At 42.8% G+C, this 20,677-nt stretch overlaps 1 protein-coding gene across 1 annotated transcript in view; it reads left to right on the plus strand.

Moving 5' to 3' along the window:
- LOC136677714 (ectonucleotide pyrophosphatase/phosphodiesterase family member 1-like) overlaps window positions 1–20,677 on the plus strand; it is a 115,882-nt gene that overhangs the window by 48,117 nt on the left and 47,088 nt on the right. Inside the window, exons 6-8 of the mRNA XM_066655313.1 lie at window positions 12,246–12,343; window positions 18,350–18,429; window positions 19,657–19,776. Of these exons, the coding sequence (XP_066511410.1) occupies window positions 12,246–12,343; window positions 18,350–18,429; window positions 19,657–19,776 (298 nt within the window). The remainder of the gene's footprint in view (window positions 1–12,245; window positions 12,344–18,349; window positions 18,430–19,656; window positions 19,777–20,677) is intronic.

Genomic DNA, 20,677 nt, shown 5'->3' on the forward strand with positions numbered 1-20,677 from the left:
CAATGTCTTGCCCCGTTGTGATGTCATCAGCTGGGTTCTTGGCAGAATCAACATACCGCCAGACACTCAAATTTGTAAGGTCTTGAATTTCTGCAACTCTAGTCCCGACAAAGACCTTGAAATGGCAAGACTCAGACTTCAGCCACATCAACACCGTTGTGGAGTCTGTCCAAAGCACATCTCATCTAACTTCAGAGTGAGCTCCGCCCGTAACAATCGAGAGAGTTGAGCTCCAATGAGTGCAGCACAGAGCTCTAGCCTGGGCATGGATAGGAGACGCTTGGGAGCGACCCTAGAACGAGCCATCATGAATGACAGGTGAGCTCTGCCTTGATGATCTACTGTTCGCAAGTAAGCGACTGAGCCATAGGCTTGCTCAGATGTGTGGTGGAAGTTTTACCCTGAAAATATCAGACAGGCAGTTCTTGTGTCAAGTAACAAAAAGATTTATTAAGAGTAAGGGAGAGCGTGCGTTGTTGGATGAAACCAGCGGACACACTCACACTGAGAGAAGGTTACACACAGTTTTGTCTTTTCCTGACGATGACGTAAGGACAGTGAAACAGAGCTTGCTCAATGTTCTGTAGCCTTGTTCTCCTGTCTTATCAGCTTCAGCAACCTTGTAAGCTTGGTTCTGTAGCCTTGGTTGTGAGTACGCGATGTTCGTGTTGCAAGGTGCAACTGTCAGTTTAATCTGATGAATGTGAGCACATGCTGGTCACTTCTTCACGTCAAACGCCAAGGTACATTTTGCTCAGTATCAATCATAAATGAGTTTGTCATTACAATCCCCCCTATGATACTATCAAAATTTACCTTAAAACAGACCCACTGGACATGGCTATGATAATATGGTGTAAGCGTCCTAAGTCAGCTTGTCGCTGAATTTTACTAGGCAATCGCGTGCGCTGCATTGTATATGAGTAAGTGTATTTCTACAAATTCACTATGCACATGTGAACATAAGCGAGTGTTTTATTAAACAGAAACAGGTGGTCCATCTAACAGGTCTCCCAACTCCAAGGCATCCTCGTCCGGGAGTGGCAATGTTGCGATGTAAGTCAGCTGATTCTGCTTCTGTTTTAACTGCAGTGTGTGTAGTCAGGAGCACTTGGTACGGTCCTCTCCACCTGGCGTCTTTCCAGTGTTGTCTTCTTAGATCCTTAATCAGCACCCAATCGCCTGTTTGAAGTCGTGCAGGAACTGGTCAGCTGGGCTCGGCAGGACAGCTTTTACCTGTGGATAGATATCAGACAAGATTGTGTAGAGTTTTGAGCAGTAAGCTACCAAAGTGTCGGACAGTAGGACTTGGTCCTGTAGGGGTGGTCCCACCCCAATATTGGGAGGTCTTCCAAACACTATCTCAAAAGCGCTGAGGCCTGTTTTTGGTTGAGGTCTGGTTCTCATCTGCCACAACACTAATGGTAAGCATTTGACCCAGGATAACCCTGTATCCTGGTGCATTTTGGCTAATCCATTCTTTAATGTGCCATTCATTCGTTCCACCGCCCCTGCACTGGCAGGGTGGTAGCTGCAATGTTTTCTCATGTCTATACCTAGGTGCTTGGTCAGATCAATCAGACCTCGTTGTACGAATGGGGTGCCGTTATCGCTCGAGATGCGGGTTGGAAGACCCCACCTGGGGATTATTTTTCTCAACAACATTTTCGTAACAGCTTGTGCGTCCTGTTTACCTGTGGGAAAAGCTTCCGTCCACTTGCTGAACATACATACGCAAACCAACATGTATTTCTTTCCCTCTGCCTGAGTCAGTTCTACAAAATCAATTTGCCAGTGCTGGAATGGTTCTGTTGCGGGCGGGTGGCCCGCTGTGGAAGTTTGCGCATGTGCTGCTTTCGCAGAGTGTTGTGCGCATATCAGACACTGAGAACAAAATTTTTGGGTTAAGTTCGTGAGGCCTGGAGCGTACCACTGTTTTCTCAAAGTGTCCACTATCCCCCCTTTGGACATGTGGCTACGCCCATGTACAATCTTAATCAGGCCTCTCGCGTATGCTTTGGGTAAGCAGGGTTTGTTTGTTGGCGCATGCATCCAACCTTGTGGGGACAGTGAACACTTGTCTTGTTTCCACCTCCCTATTTCAGCTGCCGTGGCTGAAGACTGGATATCTGCAAGAGATACGGTAAGGTTAGTCACAGGAATAGCGGAGGCTTGGATGTGGGGTTTGAGTGCTGCTGCTTTCGCAGCAAGGTCTGCCTTTGCATTACCCTTGGTGATGTAATCAGTTCCCTTTTGGTGAGCCGCACACTTAACTATAGCTAATTCTTTGGGTCTGTATGTGCTCTTTGGGGTTATCACAACGGGTTCACAATTCCTAATGAGGCCCACATCATTTTTACCTTTTGCCCAGAGGGTATCTGGGATATCTGCTAGGTCTGTTGGCAAAACTACCTCTGTTACCATGGACAGTGTATCATTTGCTGCCAATGTGACCACTCTGTGCGCATGGAACAGGTAAGGTGTGACTATTTTATATATATTTGTGCAACGGCTGTGCATGATGGGCAGTGGTCCCTCCACAGGACGCCAGTCTATAACCTTCTACACTACTGTGTTTAACCATGTACCCACGTCCTTCCATTCCTCATGCGGAGCCTTTCCCAGCGACACATGAGGAATTTCCATGCCCGCTCTTCAACTCCCATTCATATACATACAGAGGCTCTCCCAATCCGTACCTCACGCCCTGAAAATCAGGGTGTTCTTCTGCAAAGTCCACCAACAATCCCGTCGGGGTACTTTCCAGCTTACACTTTAGTTTACACATGAGATCTCTGGCTAGTAAGTTTACTGGGCAACACATGGAAATCAGGAAACTGTGCTGAAAATTTCTATCTCCCAATCTACATTGGAGCGGGCCAGAGACTGGCTCTTTGGTCATTCTCCCTCCAGCTCCAATGGTCGTTATTGATTTGTTTGTGAGTGGCACATTTATTTCATTCCCTTTAATAACTGAGTGAGCTGCCCCACTATCTACTAAAAATTTCAATGGCTTGTTTTTTACAATGAGGGTTACCATAGGCAAATCTAAAGCGTTCTTAGTCAATTGCGTTTGATAAAGTAAATAAGGTGATTGTACTTCCCTGTCTGATGCGTCGTTGTGTTCCCTGGTGTTCCCGTTCCCCTCCTCCGCCCGTCATTCCTCCTCGCCATCCGCTGGTGTCCAGCTGGTTGGGTATTTTGGATTCTTTGGTGGTTGTGGGCAATCGCGCGCTAAATGTCCTGGCTTATCGCAGTTGTAGCATCGATTGTGTCGCTCCATGTCAGGTCCTCCAGGCGCGTCGCGTTCTTTCTTTTTCTGATCTCTTCCTCTGCCTCTCCCACGTCCTCTGCGTGTGGTCTGGGCTTGGAACTGCTGCACCATGGTTAACATGGCTTGTTCTTGGACGTCCGCCTTTTTCTTGTTCCTCTTGTTTTCTTGCTCGCGGAGTAGTGTTTCGTGGTGTCTGGCATGCTCCTCGATGATCGTCAGGGGCTGCTTTGAGTAACCCACGCAAGTGGTCTTTACGCCTGCGAGAATCTGAGGCTTCAGACCCAGCAGGAGGCTTTGGACCAGGTAAGACTCCCATGTGGAGCGGTCCGTGGTTCCGATCGCCAATGTCACTGGTTTATCTAATCCACAGCTTTCAGTGTGGACCATGGTGAGCCGAGCAACGTAGTCTGACACTGTTTCGTCGTCCTTCTGGACACACGAGGCGATGCGGGAGGAATTGACATTCCTGTATCCGTGCTTGAATCCGCGGACGCGTAGGGAGGCGGCTGCTTCGTCTGGTTGTCAGCAGTGGTGCGCTCCATCGGTGCTCTGGCTTCCGAATACAACCCCTCTGGTTGGTCAGGTGCTTGGACAGGGGGTGTCGGGGCTGGTGCTGGGGCTGGTGTCGATGCTGGGGCTGGCGCTGGTGTCGGTGCTGGCGCTGGTGTCGGTGCTGGGGCTGGTGTCGGTGCTGGGGCTGGTGTCGGCACTGGTGTTGGTGCTGGGGCTGGCGCTGGCGCTGGGTTCTGGTCGGGAAGTCACGGTGGGGCAGAGTCGAGGTCAGGGTCCACCTTCCTGGATACACACTGAGGCAATTGATTAGTAGGGACATCATTACGTACATTTCGAGTGCGGTCTTTCTCCCGCTTCTCTGCTTCCTCTTCCCAAAAAGTTAGTGTGGTTAGCATTCCCTCCCTATGTTCCTCACAGTATTTCTTATCACTCTTTAAGTTTCCCGTTGGGCCTGTTTTTATTCTACTTCTTAACGTACTCAGTAATTTAATACTCATTGAACCATGAGGGGGAAACCCGAAAACCTGCGTCCAGTAGGGCATATACTTGGTCACATCATTGCCGTAATGTTTTCTCATATCGTGGCACAAAGCTGATGTCCAGTCCCCCTCCCTATAAATATACTTACTCTGGTGGCCACCCATTTTGTTCTCTTGACACAATTCTACTAGCCTGTTTATTGGTCCCTTTCACGGCTCCCACAACCAAGAGAAAATCACAAGGAGGTCCGGACCTGCTTACTGTTTTCCACTCCCTCTTAGAGCGGATGAACTATTCTACCGTCGTAAAATAGCGAGATTCTCTGATCTAACTCAGTATGATTGCCATTTTCCTTCCCCTTCTACAGGGGGCTTTAGCAGAGCATACACTTTTGTTAGATATTCTCTAATCTGTCTTGTGACTTCTCTGTGAGAACAGCGTAGGGTCACTCATCACTTCTAGTTCTTCAGATGACGCACGCGCTCAGTGGTCGGCAGTCGGGTCTCTCCACAGGGTCTTCCCTTGGTTTTGCAAGGTCCCGTAGTGGTTCACCTGCTCCAGGCGAAGAGCGTCCTCAGAGCCTCTCCCTCCGCTCACTGAGGCGACGTGGTCATCCTGTTCGTGACGCCAAGTTTGTGGTGGAAGTTTTACCCTGAAAATATCAGACAGGCAGTTCTTGTGTCAAGTAACAAAAAGATTTATTAAGAGTAAGGGAGAGCGTGCGTTGTTGGATGAAACCAGCGGACACACTCACACTGAGAGAAGGTTACACACAGTTTTGTCTTTTCCTGACGATGACGTAAGGACAGTGAAACAGAGCTTGCTCAATGTTCTGTAGCCTTGTTCTCCTGTCTTATCAGCTTCAGCAACCTTGTAAGCTTGGTTCTGTAGCCTTGGTTGTGAGTACGCGATGTTCGTGTTGCAAGGTGCAACTGTCAGTTTAATCTGATGAATGTGAGCACATGCTGGTCACTTCTTCACGTCAAATGCCAAGGTACATTTTGCTCAGTATCAATCATAAATGAGTTTGTCATTACAGATGCGTCACAGAACACATGCATCTCTCGATAGACATCAATTGGTTTAACATCATGGGGTACATATGGCCTGGGAAGTACAATTTGCGGTAGGAATTTGAGCTCGGCCTCCCAATCCTTCCACCTCTGTAAGAGGTCTGGAGGTAGAAGGGAATCGTCCCAGCCTCTGTTTTTATCCCACAGACATCTTACCAGTATCTTAGCTCTAGTGGTGTAGGGCAGAATAAACCCCAAAGGATCATATTGGCTTGCTAAGACCCTGTATATGTTCCGCATTGTGGGGACCCCATAATCTACTGGGCGATATTTGTAACTCAGTGTGTCACTTTTGAAGTGGCAGCGAAGCCCCAAGGTTGACTCTGGGTCTGAGTCGGTTTTATCCTGAGCAAGCCAGTGTTCTGCATTGCTTGATCTTAAATCCTCAGGCAAATGAGAGATGACACTTGGCTCATTGCTAGCCCACTGACGCAATTCGAATCCAGCTGATGACAGGAGTGATCTTAATTTATCCACCAAATGTTTTGCCTCTGCGATAGTGGGTAGGCTTTGCAAACAATTGTCCACGTAAAAACTGCGCTCCACTGAAAATCTCACCTCCTCATCCGGTGAGCTGTTTTCGGTGACATGACATTGCAAAGCAAAAGTAGCACAGCTACAACTTGTGCCAAAGGGAAGTACGCACCACTCATAGACTGCTACAGGCTCACTTTGACACAAGTCACGCCATACAAAGCGTAACAAAGAACGGTCTTCGGGTAAGAGACGGACCTGTTGGAACATGCCTTTAATGTCACCTGAAATGGCCACAGCATGTTCCCGGAACCGTAAGAGGACACCTATCAGTGATGGTCCCAATGTCGGTCCAGGTAGCAGGTATTCATTCAGGTTCTGTCCTCTATACTGGTAAGAACAATTGAAGACCAGACGATCCTTTCCATTGTGGCTCACCATATGATGGTGAACATACCATGCCTCCTCCTCCCTTTCCAGCTCCTGGGGACTCAGCTTGATTACTGACCCCGCCTGAACCAGCTTATCCATCTCAACTTTATAGACTTTAGCCCATTCTGGATTCCGAGAGAGCCTCCGCCCCAAACCTCTCAAGCTTGGCATGACTGCTTCCTTTGAGGCTTGGAGATGTGGCATACTCTTTTTACGCAGCAGTGGAGTGGCATAGCGGAGTATACCGTTCACTTCCACCCGAGTGGTCTTGGCCTCAAGCCAATTGCATCACAATCATGCACAACTTTCTCACTTCGATGTGGGACAGTATCTACTTGCCACAACCATTCAACATGTTTCATCAGTTGACTCATTTGGGGTGGTACTGATGTAACCAAGCACTGCTGTGGGCATGCGGCTTGCTGGATTGCTCTTGCGACATCGATCTCTCTGACCTATCATCCAATACCACGAAGGTATCAATAGTCTTATCACCATGATGAATAAGAACACGCACAACTTTCAATAACACTCTGTAACCCTTAGTTGGACGATCCAAATAGAGCACATCCGTTGTTGGCCTCTCACCTTTCTGTTGCTGTAGTCATCACTAACCCCCGTGACGGCTCTTCATTGACCTCATGCAAAATCTGCAAATGTCTCCTCTGGCAAATGTTACAAGGTTTCTTTAGATTACATTGTGCAGCCTGATGTGATCGTGCACATCGCCAGCATCTTTTGTTCACCTTTATCCAGTCGGCTATTTGGTCTGAGGAGAGCTGGGAAATGGCGGTACACTTACTGAGGTAATGATCTGAATTATCACAAAATGGACAGTATGGTTTTCCCTTGCTCTTTACTGTAGTGGCATTAAGTAACCCTTTTTTACTTATCTCATCTTTGGATCCATGCAGAACCGTGACAGACCGTTTCCCTTGACGGCTACTGAAACTAGCCCCCATACTCTCTTTTGCTGCTTTAGTAGGCAGCGTAGCATCAAAGTCTTAACACCAGGCTTCATACTTAAGCCAGTCTACAAGGTCAACCAGAGTGTAGCTGGTGCCAGAATGGTGATACATGCAGTGACAAAAATCTGCTCTCTGCTCTGGAGGTAACTTACTGAGAAGACGTGCAACGTGTGAACCACACTGCAGCTCCACTTCCCCCTCAGAGCCAAGGGTGTGGAGCATGCCCACAAGGGACTGGATTTGAAGGGCAAACCTTTCGAAAGCAGCAATATCTCCACGTCTTATATCAGGAGAGTCCATCACCAAAGCAATCCGCTTCAACGCTAACTGGTGTTGCTGACCAAACTTATCATTCAATGCAGCCAGGGTGTCTGTATAAGGTGTCGGGGAATGCAGATAGGCATCTGCGAAAAGTCTCGCTTCGTCTAACTTTAGATGGTTCACCAAGACCAGGTATTTAAATAACTCAGTCCCATCAGCTTGTAAAAGGTTCTCAAGTGCTAGCTTCAATTGAACGAACTCACTGGGATCACGACTAGTAAAGTTGGGTATTGTTGGTTGAGGTCCTCTGTAGGTGGTATCCATAAGGGTAAAGTAACTATGAGGCAGTTGCCCTGGGTGAGGTGATGGCGGTTGGGGCTTGCCGGGTAGTCGCTGCGATGTAACTACAGGTTGTCCAATCTGAGGATGGCTGTTGGGTGGCCCCCCATAAGGTTTATCGGGTGCTGATGTCTTAGTGAACATTCCAGGAGGAGCATAAGGAGTCCCAATGGCACAGTACTTTCTATGAGGAGACAACTCAGAGGCTGCACTTGTTGTAGGTACCTTTATAGCTGGCCTGTACTGCCCTGTGGCTAAGGTCTCCATTTTGAGAACTTGAAGCTCATTCATCAGCTGGTCAATCCTCTCTATTACTAGCTGTTCTCCTCCTGGTACTTCCTCTGTACTTTCTGGGCATGGGGGTGGAGGAGGCCAGTCATCCTCCCCCTCGCTCTCTGGTGCAGTTTTGAGGGTTAAACACTTTTGGGCAGAAGTTGGCCCTGGCCCTGCCTCCTGTCCCTGAGGGGCACCTGTATGCCTTATGTCATACTGAATTGTATGTGCTGTATTAACTAGCTGTTTTATTTCTGATCTGATAGCTCTAAGCTCTGTTAGGTCAGAGGAGATACACTGTTGGGACTGTTGAATCAAGAGTTCTCTTCTAATTCTGCACTAATGTGACCGACTGGCTGTCTGGAGTGTTCAACCAAGGAGGAGGGCTTTAAGTAACTAGGAAACAGTTGTCCATGTTGGTGCTCAGGATACAGCTGGTGGGCTGGCATATTCTCGTCAGGTGTCACATCTGTGACTGCGTAGAACTTATCCCTTTGTGGGAGGAAAGCATCCTGTCTCAGCTGCAGTTGTGTTGGGGAGCAATGGGGAGATGTGAGAGGGGTCACCCTGACCGGTCCCTCCTGAAGCATTGTCCATTCCTCCTCATGTCCATGGCGGGGACGACGATAACCGGGAAACTGTACTTCATAATCATCATAACGGGATGGGGGATGAATACGTTGCTTAGGCCGTCCACCCTCTGCCTCATATTCTTGAACTGTATCCATTTCAGGAGTAAACACAGGAGTATCCGGCTCAAAGGACCATTAATGTGGTGGAGACCACTGTAATCTTAGGAGGCTACCACTGATACGTAGTTTGTCCTGGGTTCAATCCGGTGGGTCGGCCAGAACACCACTTGCGGCCAGAGTTAATTCAAGAATTTATTAGTCCATGAACATGAGGAATGAGAGCTCTGTGTGTATGTGTGGTCTAATTAAGCAATAATGCTCATAAACATGAACTCGCAGCGTTTCCTTCGCATCCAGGTACTAATATGAATTAATAAAATGTGACTCACGTTTCATCAATGACGCACATCGGCTAGTTTGAATAACACAAAGCAGACTGAGAAGGAACTATGGTGGCTGCACTTAAGAACTGCTCCCCTAGTAGACGATGCTGGAAACTAACGTGAGTCATGTGACAGAGCTTCAACCAATGAGAAATAACTATGGCTAAATGCACATTTATAAAGAAAACAAAATATTAACATACACATTTAAGTTGTTATGTACTGAACGACTATAAGTCTGTTATACACACTGGGCCTTTTGAACATTGTGGGTTCAAGTCCTACTCCAGGTGACTGTCTGAGAGGAGTTTGGTGTGTTCTCCCCGTGTCCACGTGACTTTCCTCCGGTTGCTCCCGGTTTCCTCCCATGGTGTAAAAACGAACAAGGTGGATTGGCGACTCAAAAGTGTCCATAGGTGTGAGTGTGTAATTGAATGTGTTTGTGTTTGCCTGTGAAGGACTGGCACCCGCTCCAGGGTGTGTTCCTGCCTTGCGCCCAGTGATTCTGGGTAGGCTCCTGACCCACTGCGACCTTGAACCAGATAAGCGGTTAAATGCCCTAGCAAAAATCACAAGAAAGTTTTTACATACTTTAGTCAAATACAGTGTTTTCTGAACAATTTTCAGTTACTAAAAACATGTTCAAATTGCCCTGTGAAGGACTGGCGTCCCCTCCAGGGTGTATTCCTGCCTTGCGCCCGATGATTCTAGGTAGGCTCTGGACCCCCCGCGACCCTAAATTGGATAAGCGGTTACAGATAATGGATGGATGGATGTTCAAATTAAATGGGTTAGTAAAATAACATACTGATTAATATCATTTTAAATTTTATTTCTATTGCTTTAGATATGGCTTTGGTATATGTGCAAGTTTTTGGAATGATTAAGGCTTCAGAAAGTTTATTTACATTATTAAATAATAAATTCTAAGGCCCAAAATGGTTTGATTCCCACTCTGGGTGACTGTGTGTGAGGAGTTTGGTGTGTTCTCCCTGTGTACGCGTGGGTTTGCTCTAAGTGCTCCAGTTTCCTCCCACAGTCCAAAAACACGTTGGTAGGTGGATTGGCAACTCAAAAGTGTCCGTAGGTGTGAGTGTGTGAGTGAATGTGTGTGTTGCCCTGTGAATAACTGGCATCATCTCCAGGGTGTATTCCTGCCTTGCGCCCAATAATTCCAGGTAGGCTCTGGAACCACCGTGACCCTGAAATGAATAAGCGGTTACAGATAATGAATGAAAGACCCAAAATAATGTAGGTGAGTAACATTATTGAGTAGGCTATAAAAGTAATAAGTATTTAATTTTTGGGGCCAGATTATATTAAATGGATCCTATGGAGGTGAGCTGTAAGATTATTCTTTATTATGAATATAATACATTGTCTTTTGATGGACTGACACCATATCCAGGGTGTGTTCCATCTTTCTAAACCTACTGTAACTACCATCAATACTGGTTGCATTTTTAGATACAATTAATCTTTCTTGCAATTTGCTCTCACTTACTCACATTTAGCAGGATACAAATGGGTGTGCTATTATAAGTACAATAGATTGTGGTGCTTTGCATCAATGACACTGTGGCCTTGTTTTTGAATGTGACAATACTGCTTATTTTTTGTCTGTGTCAGCATATTCCAAAAATATTGTAATGAATATTGATAGTTAGACAATGTTGTCATTATATTTATGTTGTGAGTACAGTGGTACAAACCCATTTAGAGAAAAGTTAGGAGAATGCAGAATGTATATAAAAGCAAAATTCAATGATGTGAAAATCACTTAAACCCATTATTTAATTGAAAATATACAACAACAACATTTTAAATGTTGAAATTGAAAAGGTTTATATATTTTTTGCTAAATATATGTGCATTTTTAATTTGCTGACAGCAATACTTTCCAAAAAATGTGGGACATGGGAATGTTTACCACTGTGTTGTATCGCCTTTTCTATTAAACACACTCCGTAAACTGGAGACCAGTTGCTGTCATTTTGAAAGTGAAAATGTTTTCGCTCTTGCTTGTTTTATTTGCTTAACAGCTCAGTGTCTCCATTGTATTTTTCGCTCCACTTCCATTTCATAATGCACCCATTATTTGTATTGGGTGACCCATCTGGACTAGTTTAGTACTTGAACTCTTGTACTACTAAGTAGCCTTGCTGTTGTAATCCATGCAGAACGTGGATTGGCCTTGCCTAAGGTCTTCTCAGAAAATCATTTATATATCATTCAGCATTAACTGTGCCTTCACAGATGTGCAAGTTACCTTTGCTATGTGCACTAATGCACCCTCCCTCACAGATGCTGGCTTTTAAACTGTGCATTTATAACAAGCTGAATTGTCTTTTTCCTCTTTAGCATGTTGACATGAAATACATGATATCCAAAAAGAATTACAAGTTTAGATTTTTTGGACCACAGGACACTTTTCCACTTCACCTCAGTCTATATTATATGAATTCAGGGCCAGAGTATACTGGATCCTGTTTACATATGATTTCTTTTTAGCATGAGTTTTAAGCCCATGCCATGATTAATGCTACAGAATGGTGTCTATATTTAATCCAATGCCACCTTAGGGTCTACAGATCACAGCCAGCCAATGTTGGATTTCTCGAGATTCATGAAATGATGAAATGTAAACATACACAGACTTTCACAGAATCACCCCTCACCATCTTTACTTTTGAAAGACTCACTCTCAGGTGCCCTTATTAAGCCCACTGATCTGTTGTCTGTTAAGCTTGTTTGTTTTTGGTAGCATTGCACAACATTGCCAGTCTTTTATTGCCCTGTCTTTTTTGGAATGTGTTGTTGGAATTTTTGTTCAAAAACAATAAAGTTTAATTCAAATTGTTTCATCATTGGAGGTACACTATACTGTCTTAATTTTAATTAAACACAGGGTTTAAAAAAATTGGCACATAATTGCATTCTGATTTATTTACATATTTTGTCCCAACTGCAAATGGGGTTTGTAAATCATTTATGGACATTGTTATAGGAATCTGTTTTTAATCCTAGATTTGTACTTAATTCTGATTTATTGAGGATTGCAATGTGCATTGTCTTTGAATTAGCAAAAAAAAAAAAAAAACACCTATTATTTTCTAAATCTTCTTTTCCTTTTACTTTAACAGTTTCTCCAAGCCACCACTACTCTTGATATCTATGGATGGTTTCAGGGCCAGGTACCTGGAATCCTATGGCAGACTTCTACCAACAATCAGCAAATTAAGTATGTATTTACTAGTCCTGCAATAGTCCTCCATATGGCTTAAAATGGACATATTATAGCCCGTTTCCAGTCAACATCTGTGATATTCTTGGGTCAAATTACCACAGTGATCAAACAACACTGCACCAATCTCCCATGTCTAAACACACATGTGCAAAAGCACTACTCAAATGGTTCTAGAGGCAGTGCTGCATTTAAGGCAGAAGGAATGTAATTGGTTACCAGCCATCAGGCAGCGATGAATGTGATTTGTTTAAATGGATTGAGTGTAGATTTTCAAATACTGCACCATAAATCAGTAAAATTCTACCTAGACCCTTGTGGTTTTCCCCAAGCAATTTGATATAGACAGAAATATCTTCTAGTTATTTTTACTGCTAATACACAAGGTAGCAGCAACATTTGAGTTTCAATGTTCAAAATTAATTTGCAGTTAATTCCCAGTTTGAACAGGATTAAATATCCAGGCCAGTGTCGTTCTCTCTCCTACTCTGAGGAAAATCATGAGCTGAATTAACTTCTCTTAAGAGAATCCATTCCTTCAGTATCTCTATTGATGTTGTTGTGTTTCCAATACAGTTTGTAACTTGTGGGGTGTCCTTGATTCCACCCTTAAATCTTATCTACATTTTACCTCTGTTGTTAAGACCTCATACTTGCACTCATGAAACATAACAAAAGCTCATTCATGCATTCATCTCAAATCATCTTGATTACTGTCCCCCTCTCCTGTCATACGTTAATTCCTTTCCTTCCATAAGTTCCAAATACACTGCTCAAAAAAACTAAAGAACACTTAAACAACACAATGTAACTCAATCACACTTCTGTGAAATCAAACTTAGTTAGGAAGCATCACTGATTGTAAATCAATTTCACCTGCTGTTGTTCAGATGGAACAGACAACAGGTAGAAATGAGTGGCAATTACCAAGACAACCCCTATAAAGGAGTGGTTCTGCAGGTGGTGACCACAGACCATTTCTCTGTTTTCATCATTTCTGGTTGTGGTTATGTTTTGGTCCCTTTTGCATTTTGTCAGTGCTCTTACCCCTAGAGGTAGCATGAGGTGGTGTCCACAACCCACAGAGGTTGCTCAGGTAGTGCAGCTCATCCAGGACGACACATCAATGCGAGCTATGGTAAGAAGGTTTGCTGTCAGCAAAGTGTCCAGAGCATGGAGGAGATACCAGGAGACAGACCAGGAGGGCAACAATCCATGAGCAGGACAGCTATCTCCTCCTTTGTGCAAGGAGGGACAGGAGGAGTAGTGCCAGCGCCCTGCAAAATGACCTCCAGCAGGCCACTAATAATAATAAATAATAATAATAAATTTTATTAATTATAATATAAAATTATATTATTATAATAAATATTTATAATAATAAATTTCTGCACAAACTGTCAGAAACAGACTCCATGAGGGTGGTATGAGGGTCCAACATCCACAAGTGGGGCTTGGGCTTACAGCCCAGCACCTTGCAGTGCGATTGCCATTTGCGTCTGGAGACGCTGCTGCATGACAATGCTAGGCCTCATGTGGCTGAAAAGTGTTAGCAGTTCCTGCATGATGAAAGCATTGATGCTATGGACTGGCCTGCCAGTTCCCCAGACCTGAAGCCAATCAAGCAGATCTGGGAAATCATCCACCAACGCCACGTGGCACCACAGGCTGTTCAGGAGTTGACTGATGCTTTAATCCAGGTCTGGAACAACATCCGCCACCTAATCAGGAGCATGCCCAGGCGTTGTAGAGAGGTCATACAGACACACGGAGGCCACACATACTACTGAGCCTCGTTTTAACTTGTCTTGAGGAATTTCCACTGAAGTTGGATCAGCTTGTAATTTGATTGTCCACTTTTGAGTATGATTTCAAATCCAGACCTCCATGGGATAATAATTTTAATTTATATTGATCAATTTTATGTTTTGTTCTCAACGCATTCCACAGTGTAATGAATGAAGATTTTCAACTGGAATATATCATTCATTGAGATCTAGGATGTGTTATTTTAGTGTTCCCTTTATTTTTTTGAGCAGTGTATTTCAAACTTCAGCAACTCGCATTCTTACCTACACCCGCTCACATCATCACATTACATCACAGTCCTATATAATCTTCATTTGCTCCCTGTTAAATACAGTATTCAGTTTAAAATTTGCTTGCTCACATACCAGGCCTTAAATAAACTTGTTCCTTCCTAACTTTCAGACCTTCTTCAGCCTTTAAATCCTCCCACAGCCTTAGATCTACCATTGCTAGCCAACTATCTATTCCCTCTTCTAATCCTCACAGCCTAGGAGATCAGGATCCCTGTCTCTGGAACTCTCTTCCCTCACAAATCCAGCACTATAAATGCTTGCTTTCATGTTTTCTTTGGTATGTTGCCTGTCTGTTGCTGTATCGTCAATATTAAGTAGAACGGTGGCACAGTGGCGCAGCAGGTAGTGTCGCAGTCACACAGCTCCAGAGACCTGGAGGTTGTGGGTTCAATTCCAGCTCCGGGTGACTGTCTGTGACAGGTGTGTTCTCCCCGTGTCCGCGTGGGTTTCCTCCGGGTGCTCCGGTTTCCTCCCACAGTCCAAAAACACGCGTTGGTAGGTGGATTGGCGACTCAAGTGTGTGTGTGTGTGTGTTGCCCTGTGAAGGACTGGCGCCCCCTCCAGGGTGTATTCCTGCCTTGTGCCCAATGATTCCAGGTAGGCTCTGGACCCCCGCGACCCTGAACTGGATAAGCGGTTACAGATAATGAATGAATGAATTATGCTTATTTGTGGTGAGGTTGATGAGCCTCTGGGAACAGGGCAGTGAAATCTCACACTCCAAAAGATGACACTAAAGAATTATACCAACACAAGACGTGTGTTATGTATGGCCACATCTTCAAGTCCTCCTCCCTCTCAATGATATCTCTAAGGATGTGGTTAAGACACCACATTTCTGTCTGTGGGGTATGTTGAGAACTCTTCCACTGCTTTAAATTTTGACAAACAACTTGTCTCAGCCACAGACGCTCCGCCCAAAAGTAGATGATACTTCTAATATTTTCAGTGCGTTAAGTTGGCTTCACTGTCAGGATTCTGCCAGCTGCGTTCTGATTGGCTACCTGACTCCTATACATCAGGCCAAAATAGTAGACTTGTGGTTGGTCCTAATATTGATTCCCTAATATTGAGAATATAGTGTACTATTAGGAGACTTTCACATGACAGGCGTAATGCGCGTCTCTGCTTTTCGCTCCACTTGGCTTTGAGCAGTGTTCGTGACAGGCACATTTTTTTTTTCAGCAGGCTTGTTGCTAACAGGCTAACTGGCTAAATACATATGGGTAGTAGCCACGTAATTGTGAGATTGGTTTGAACCTGGTAAGTCGCCATGCTGTGTTTTTCCTCACTATGTGATATACAAAAGTGATATACGTTTAAGTGGTTATATAGTGGTTTTATAGTGGTGTTATAGAGCTCTGGGTACTGAGAAACGGCGAGAATGTCTACATCTGTCAACACGCAGCGCTGCTTCTGTTACATCAGTCTATCTCATTGGCTATGCTACAGAAAGGTTCGCTACCTTATTTGGCGGTGATGGCAAGCTGTTTTAACATTAAATTGCTTTCGTCTGACTATCTTTAATTAAATACTGGATATCTACTACAGAGCTTTGACTAGTCAGAATCACAATTTGATATCTGCATTTAGATATCAGATATCTAAATTTAGAATTGTCTAGTCATAAATGAATTGCAAATATCTAAAATATCGGAGCTATCGCTAAAGTGTACACAAACATGGTGTTCTGCGCATGCGCAGTCCAAATCTGGTAGCAACACCGTAGGTTCGATTTGGTTGAACTTTTGATCACAACGGCGAAGCGACGTGAAAAAGCGGAAAAAACGCACAGTGCGCACCATTTACTGTAGCGCAGTGGCAGAGTGAAGCAGCGTACTTCTCTCCATACCAATATAGACCAATTTGGGATATATGTCACGATTATGTCACTGGCAGCTGCACGCCCATTGTGGGGGCAATAAAACAGCATAAACAAGTTGAGCGAAACGGGCGAGATACACAAAATATGTCGTGCCGTGCGGTTGGATGCCAGAATCAGAATGGAAAAGCAAATTATATTCGTTTTTATAGAATACCATCGTCGAACATGTCCTTTGAGGCAAACTTTGTATTTAATTTTTTTCACATTTCATATCAGGCAAGTTTTTTCGCCACTGTTTATCACACAGCTAAATCAATGATGTACTTAATAACAACAAATTAGTGAAATCGGCAACCACCAAGATAGCATTCTCAGCTATTTCATAATGGTAAATACCATAGGCCCCCCATACTCAAATAGCGCCCTCCGGGCCTTTTTATGCCCATTGGGCATCTATTTCTGGCCCGCGAGCTGTTTTGAAAAGTTTTTCTTTTTAATTATGATTTGTTTTTCAATCGGGCTGTGTCCGCTCTTATTTTGAAATCGCGCACAGTGATCTCAAGACGAGGCTGGGGATTGCCTCCATGGCAACAATAAACATATAGCAGTAAAGCCCTCGGAAACGAGACAGTCACTCTCTCACTCAGCAGCAGCAACCAGTTTACCGACCGGAGTAATAATGACATGCCCGAAATTCCGAAATTTGCCCCAAAAAAAAAACTGGACAGCGAAAACCGCCAGTTCCAGTCAGAATGGACAGAAAGATTTGCGTTCTTTCTAGCACCGTCCAGTACTCGAGCTATGTGCTTAATATGTCAAGAAACTGTCGCGGCAATAAAAATGTGCAATGTGAACAGCTGAGAAATGTGAAATAGTTCTTGACACAGCGATGCATAGTTTGTTAAACAAAGCACAAGAAATGGGCTGCCTGAAGGCTATTTGTTTTGCATCTTGAACATGGTTATGTTTGGTTTTATTTAGTTATTAATTTTAATTTATGCCCAAATGCAAATAAAATTTTTATTATAGGTAATATTTTTGTTTTGAATAAAAAGGAAATGTTATAAATGTTATACGTTATAATGTTATGATATGTTATCATACACGGTCCCAATAAATGGCCCCTTGAGTCATTGAAAAAAAAAAAAAAAAATTGTGGCCCCTCATCATTTCCATTTGAGTACCCCTGCCATAGGCAACACGTTGGTCCATAAAACACAAAAGCATCCGTCAAATCTTGGTATTCAATGTCCTGGACATTGTAGGCATCAAGAGATTTTATGCCTTGAGTGTTACTTTTGTATACACACTGGGTTTTTCCACAAGTTATATAATGTCTGGTCACTGTAACTTTCGCCATTTAGTTTGTTCCTTGACCCACTTACCCTACAGTGAGTACGGGTCAAGAAACCTCACACCATTACTAAGAATTAGCTTATTAGTGTAGGATATACTCTCTCACTTGTAAGCTAATAAAATATAATAAAATAACTGGAGAAAGCATCTGCATTAGCCATGTTCCCGTTTTCCTACACCTGACAATACTATGCTCACTGTGACTTCCTACCACCAATTAAGCTCCACCCACAAACCACATCATTACTTTGCAAACAAAAATATGGTCTATTGAGTTACTGTGTCACGACTTATTCCTGTCCACAGTATGCAACCTGTGCTAACGTCACTTCAGTTTCTAATCTTCCCATATTTATCGCAATTGAAATTATTTTTTGCTCTGGGAGAAGAGTGAAATGGACAGGATTAGTTCTTGTGTTGCATCCTGGGATTGCCTTCGTAGGTGAGGAAGGGTTTGATGCTCCCTTAAAATGTGGCCAAATTAAGATATCTTAGTAAACAGCATAATGAAGTATCAAAGAATTGGGACAGTCGGGAGCGTGCATACACTGATGTAAAATGCTCTCTAGTTGGACAGCTCACTAGGTTTTGGGACATACCCTAGGTCTTGTTCTAGTTGTATGATTCTCAAAATCAGCTGTAAAATTGAGATTATAATACTTAAGTTTTTGAAATTAAAGGCAAAATATTTTTAAAAATTACCATTCTGCCTTTTTCCAGGAGAATGTGGAACCTCCACAGTGTACATGCGACCTGCCTATCCCACAAAGACCTTCCCCAACCATTACACCATTGTAACAGTGAGTATGTCTTACCCTACTTTCACACTAGCAAGCAACAAGTGACAAATCAAGTCGAGATTTTCCCAACTTTATGCAAATGAGTTGTGACACGTGGAAGCCACATTGTACACGATTGGCTGCAAGAAATTCTTTGAACCAATCATAGACACAGGGTCCCCCCTCCAACACACACACTTTTTTTTTTTTTTAGAAAAATTATATTTGTAAAAAGATGTATATAAAATATTGTTTGTAAAATCGTAGAGATGTGGCATTTATTTTTAAATTTAAATTTGTCTTGGTTTTTCTTTTCTGTAGCTATAGTAAGGGTCTTTTTAAAAATGATTAATCTATTTCAGTATATTACCATATTCTACAATGTGGATCAAAAAGTAAGGAAATACCCATATAGACAAGTATGATTCACAGCTTGCCTCAAAGAAAGTTTCTAAAATGGGATCACCATATTTTATATATTAGTTTCCTATTAGTTATTCTATTTCACCCTGTCTTCTTTTATAATTTTAAGGCCCCCTTCTTTTAATCCACTAGCGTAAACACAAGTTCTTTTCATCTTTTACAGGATATCCACTACAGTGAAATGTATACTTATTGTCTTCTGACTTTAAGGTCACTTTTTCCTGTTATTTCATTGTTCAGCAACCTTTCTTTTTTAATCTTGGCCTTCTGTTATTTGCTTAAAGTCAGGGGGTATACCATTTTCAGGAAGGAAGGGATGTTTTCCTTTTTTTTTTCCTCCCTAGAAAATCATGCAGCTCACGTAATAAATGGGAGCCAGACTAGTTGGATGTAATTGCTGTTTATTTAGGCTTTTCCAGAAGATGTGGTCAAGCATAAGCCAAAGCAAATCCAACATCAGGAATGGGAAAGTGGCCGAGAATATCAAAACAAGAGAATACTTGACCACAAAAGACACAGACCAGAGCATATGAGTGCAAGGAACTAAGAAAACTTGGAAAATGGCTTAAATGATGTAATAATAATACACAATAACAACACAAGTACTGAAGCTGTATATAGAAAAGGGAAGAAAGTAATATATAAAGAGGGGAGTGGACCAAATAAAGAAAAAAGGCAAGAACTACACAAAGCGTATAAGGATATATAGACACACCATCAGACATGAAAATATAGATTGTAGGTAGGCAAACAGACTAAAGCTAGGGCCAGAAACTTGGGTCGGCAGTCTGGAACTGAATAGTATTTGTGTTACCTTGTTCACAGGGTCTGTATCCAGAGTCCCATGGAATTGTGGATAATAAGATGTATGATGTTACTAGCAACACCAGCTTCAGTCTTAAAAACGATGAGAAGTTCAAACCCTTTTGGTACCAGGGTGAACCTGTAAGTATGTGTTGGAGGGGGGGAAATCACATAACATGGAGTGCACGGCAGTAAAACAGGATAGAAAGCGCATAAGTGAAGGTTCATACCATACCTTTGGGATAAATCAGTCTAGCATTTGTGATTCACAACTAATTATCCAACATCATTACTCTGTTCTTACTAATATTTTCATGGCTTGATGCCTTTAAATCCTTGCCACAATGTTTCAGTATCTAATTTAATCTCTTCCCAGAAGAGTAGAAGCTGGTACCACAGCAAAGGAGAGGATACTGTATATACTGGTCTCCCCCAGTCATTAATCCGTTTTAAAGGATTCCAGTGTGAAATGATTTCAGTTTCAAATGAAATCCAAGTTTATTTGTCTCATACATAGTGCAACTATTAGTGAAACTATTTGATGAATTATTACACATAGAAAATTATAGGTTCTAGATAAATTGATTATAATAAGGACTTGTAAAGATCAATTAAAAAATAAATTATCTCCATTCCTAAGTTTGAAGGTTTTAATGTTGGATATTTATTATAAAATTAAAGAATTAATGTAATGTCAAAACAATGAATATTATACTCATATTACTAGTGTCTATCAATGAAAATAATCACATCAATACAATCAAAATGCTTATATTTTATTGTATTTTTGGCAAGGGGTTAAACATATAGTATTATATGCATGACAAACTGATGAGAGGAAAACATTATATTTTACTTATCATTTCTCTGTGTAGTTATGATGATTTTTGAATTAGAATCTCTTAATTAGCTGAGTAAATGTCTCAGGGAGAAGATATTTAAAATTTTGATAGATAAAAAGAGGGATTAATCGAAGAAACTAAACAGGAGCTCTAGGTAATAGTGAGAGTTAGTTTTGATATTTAATACATATTTCAGCATA

The sequence above is a fragment of the Hoplias malabaricus genome, chromosome Y (assembly GCF_029633855.1).
Source record: "Hoplias malabaricus isolate fHopMal1 chromosome Y, fHopMal1.hap1, whole genome shotgun sequence".
Lineage (NCBI taxonomy): Eukaryota > Metazoa > Chordata > Actinopteri > Characiformes > Erythrinidae > Hoplias > Hoplias malabaricus.